We start from the raw sequence: 3761 nt of genomic DNA, 5'->3' as shown, positions 1-3761 counted from the left end.
TTTTAAAGCTTACTTAGGCACACACACAAACACAAACACACACACACACACATACACACCCAGAGCCTAGCACCCCAGATCTGCACTTCCATGATGGACTGAATCCCCGCACACTTTGCGAGGTGACCAGCTGGCCTCCTGCCCCCGCCAGCATGCCCTCCCTGCCTGCTACCGTGTCTTCCTCCCTCACCGCGGCTGACAGCATCTCTCCAGAACTCAACAGCAAGTGTGGACCCCGAAAGAAAAGCGTCGATCTTCTCAGGACCCCCCAAGACTAGGTTCTTAGCACAAAGGAAGTGCTAAGGGACAAAGGGCAGGGAATAAGAGACAAAGACAGGAGAGAGAGGAGGGAGGAGGAGAGGGGAGCTATAGAGAGGGGGCAGAGGGGTATCTGTTGAACAAAGGCCTGCCTCTGGATAGAGAGGAGACAGATGTGGCTCATAGGAAAATGGAGGCTTACAAAACTAAAGGGGGGACACGCGTGGTATGTACTCACTTATAAGTGGACATTGGCCACAAAGTACAGGAAAACCGTGCTACAATCCACAGACCCAAACAAGCTAAGTTAAAAGCAGGGCTCAGGGGAGGATGCTTGACTCTCACTCAGAGGAGAGGGAAATGGGCAGGAGAGGGAATGGGAAGGGGCTCAGGGGTGGAGATTAGGAGTAGGAAGAGCAGGTGGGCCTACCTCAGGGACATGCCAGAGACCTGGCTTAGGGGAGACCCCGGGAAGTCTAAGGGGGCACCCTAGCTGAGGCTCCTGGCAATGGGGATAGGGAGCCTGAAGCGGCCCCCTCTTGTAGCCAGGTAGGACTTCTCGTGGAGAGATAAGGACGCCAACCCACCCACAAAACCTCCCACCCAAAATCTGTCCTGCCTACAAGATGTGCAGGGACAAAGACGGAGCAGAGATGGAGGGAACGGAGAAGCAAAGACTGGCCCTACCTGAGACCCGCCCCATGGGAGAGAACCAGTCCCTGCCACCGTTAATGTCACTCTGCTATGCTTGTGGACAGGAGCCTAGCCCGACTCCTCTGAGAGGCTTCACCCGGCTGCTGACAGACGCAGAGACCCGCAGCCAGATCATAGACAGAGCTCGGGGAGTTACATGGAAGAGCTGGGGGAATGACAGAGAGCTGGAGGGGTTGAGGGCACCACAAGAAGACCTACAGAGCCAACTAACCTGGAGCCATGGGGGCGCGCAGAAAGAAAGAAAAGAAAAGAAAAAGTAGGACATTGGTTTTCAATGTGTGTATCATGGCCATCAAAAAACACACATTTCCAGGGGTCTTAGGAACTGAGACACCGCTCAGCAGCAAACTTGCAAGGAAAAAGTAGCAACAAAAATAAGTTTATGGCTGGGGGGGGGGTCACCACAAAATGAGGAGCTGTATTAAAGGGTCGCAGCATCAAGGAGGCTGAGAACCATTGATTTAGGGCCCAGAGAGGACCCAAGTTCTAGTCCCAGCACCCACATGAAGGGTCCCAACCTCTGTAGAGTTGCAGGCAATCCATTGCCCTCTTCTGGCCTCTGTGAACACTTGCACACATGAGGTTCACATAACTACATGCAGGTAAAACGCCTGTACACGTAAAATAAATCTTAAATGAAACAAAAATCAAAATAGGGGGATGGAGAGATGGCTCAGAGGTTAAGAGCACTGGTTCCTCCTCCCGAGGTCCTGAGTTCATTCCCAGCAACCACGCGGTGGCCCACGACCATCTACAGTGAGATCTGGTGCCCTCTTCTGGGTGCAGGTGTCCATGCAGGCAGAACACTGAATAATAATCTTTAAGAAAAATCTATGTGATTCATATGAGGATAAATAATAATAATAATAAATGAAAAGGAACCAAAATATTACTCACAGTTGTAATACTCAAGGATAGTCATCAGGAAACATCTGATGAGCTGTCTTCCATCCAGAAAGTTCTCCAAGTCTATGTTTTGGAGGATTTTTTTTTTTTTGTTTGTTTGATTTATTTTGCTAGTTTGTTTTTATTTTTGTCTTCTTTTTTTTTGAGACAAGAGTCTCACTCTGTAGCCTTGGTTGTCATGGTAAGTCTGTGATTTTACCAATAGTTTTTAACAAAAATAATTTTATGGTTGGGGGGGTCACCCCAACCTAAGGATCTGTATTAAAGGGTCGCAGCATGAGGGAGGCTGAGAACCACTGATTTAGGGGCTAGAGAGGACCCCAAGTTCTACAACAGTTGAAATAGCTACAACTGTTGATATTTATCTAACAGTTAGGTCATATCGCGACCCTTTGCCTACTTACATAAAATGCTGACAGCTAAAGAAACAAGGGTGTACCGGGTTCGGGGTGCACGCCTTTAATCCCAGCATAAGGTAGAGGCAAGCGGGTCTCTTGTGAATTCAAGGTCAGCCTGGTCTATAGCAAGCTCCAGGCCAGTCAAGACTACTCAGTGAGGCCCTGTCTCTAAATAGATAGATAGATAGATAGATAGATAGATAGATAGATAGATAGACAGACAGACAGACAGACAGACAGAAAGAAAGAAAAAGGTGAAAGACACCATGGCTTTCGGCACAAGGACGGAGGGGCAAACAGCATTCATCAGGGTCCAGGCAGCAGGCCTCATCAATGTTTACATGGGCAGAGCCCGGGCCTGAGTCTTAGGCTCCAGGTTGCCTGTGTGGGCAGGAAATGGGTCTTTTTCAGTCACCACCTTTCTTCGCATCACTTGCCCAGATCCCGGTTAACGAGGATATTTCTGGTGGGGAAACACCTAAGCGGACCAGGAAATCAATCCCCCTAGGCTCTCCCTCACCGTAAAAGCTTCCGGGTTCGCTGACGAGCTTAACTGTCTAGTGGGCAGAGACACCCGCCCTCCAGCAGCAGATAGCGCAGGAGTTGGGGCCTGAGTGAGGCCTAAAGAAAGGCCGCCAGCCCTGCTCCTGTTACCTGTAAATGGAAGCCAGGGGGCAGATGAGCCAGGCATGCTGGTTGGCTTTGTCCAGCTGGTGAGTGTCAAAAACGAAGTAGGGCTGACTGGTTTCCGTGGCGCTGTCACAGGGCACCTGGCAGGCCTGTACCTGGAGTTCGGGCCGCAGGCGGCTGTGGACCAGCTTCTCTTTTCTCAGGTAGAGCCAGCAGGGCGTGGGTTTCTCCAGCGCCGTCGCCATGTAGCAGTAGCCCAGCCGTTTGCGTTCGCCGGGATTGCCACAGCGGCTACAGTCCTGCCAAGGGTCCCAGTGGGTGAAAATGACAACCTTGCCTTCCAGGTTCACGGTCTCATTCCCCATGGGCTCCTGGCCCAGGTCTTTGTGCGTGATGTGCAGCAGGCCTATGTCCTGAAAGTCGATCTCGTACTCCACCACGCGCGTCATCTGGTCGTCCAGGCAGCGGTAGAGGCCGGTCTGGAAGGGCTGAGGGTTGGACAGCTGCAGGTTGCTCTCTGGCAGTATCTTCACATTGGGCACGGTGTGGAGAAGGGACGTGCCGTCCTCCACAGCCGAAGAAAAATACCATTGTGCTTTGCGGTAGTTACAGTGCAGGATCACGTCATTGCCCGAGAGCAGGGCGAGCTGGCACACATTCTTGTAAGGACAGTTGATTAGTCTCTGGGCCCACAGCAAGGGAAGGGAAAGACTAACCAGCCACAGAGTGGCCAGCATGGCTGACTCCGACAGCTGAAGGAACTTCAGAACCTTCCTGAGGACTGTGATGTCACCACAGAACTCGGGCGCCGGCCGGTTTCCAGAAATACACATCCATCATAGGACACTTGGGCTG

General features: G+C 51.6%; 1 protein-coding gene across 1 annotated transcript; it reads right to left on the bottom strand.

Annotated features, from left to right (window-relative positions):
* Positions 1–2890: 2890 nt before the first annotated feature.
* Positions 2891–3684, bottom strand: LOC129667162 (protein FAM187B-like). Its single transcript, XM_055594647.1, has one exon. The coding sequence runs from the start codon at positions 3641–3643 to the stop codon at positions 2927–2929; it is 717 nt and encodes a 238-aa protein (XP_055450622.1). The 5' UTR covers positions 3644–3684; the 3' UTR covers positions 2891–2926.
* Between the last annotated feature and the right edge of the window lie 77 nt (positions 3685–3761).

The sequence above is a fragment of the Psammomys obesus genome, unplaced genomic scaffold, assembly GCF_907164565.1.
Source record: "Psammomys obesus unplaced genomic scaffold, mPsaObe1.curated_primary_1811, whole genome shotgun sequence".
Taxonomy (NCBI): domain Eukaryota; kingdom Metazoa; phylum Chordata; class Mammalia; order Rodentia; family Muridae; genus Psammomys; species Psammomys obesus.
This window is presented reverse-complemented; position numbering and strand designations above follow the sequence as displayed.

Bases quoted from the DNA above. Each gene is read 5' to 3' on its own strand.
- LOC129667162 (XM_055594647.1), bottom strand. From the start codon at position 3,643: ATGCTGGCCACTCTGTGGCTGGTTAGTCTTTCCCTTCCCTTGCTGTGG.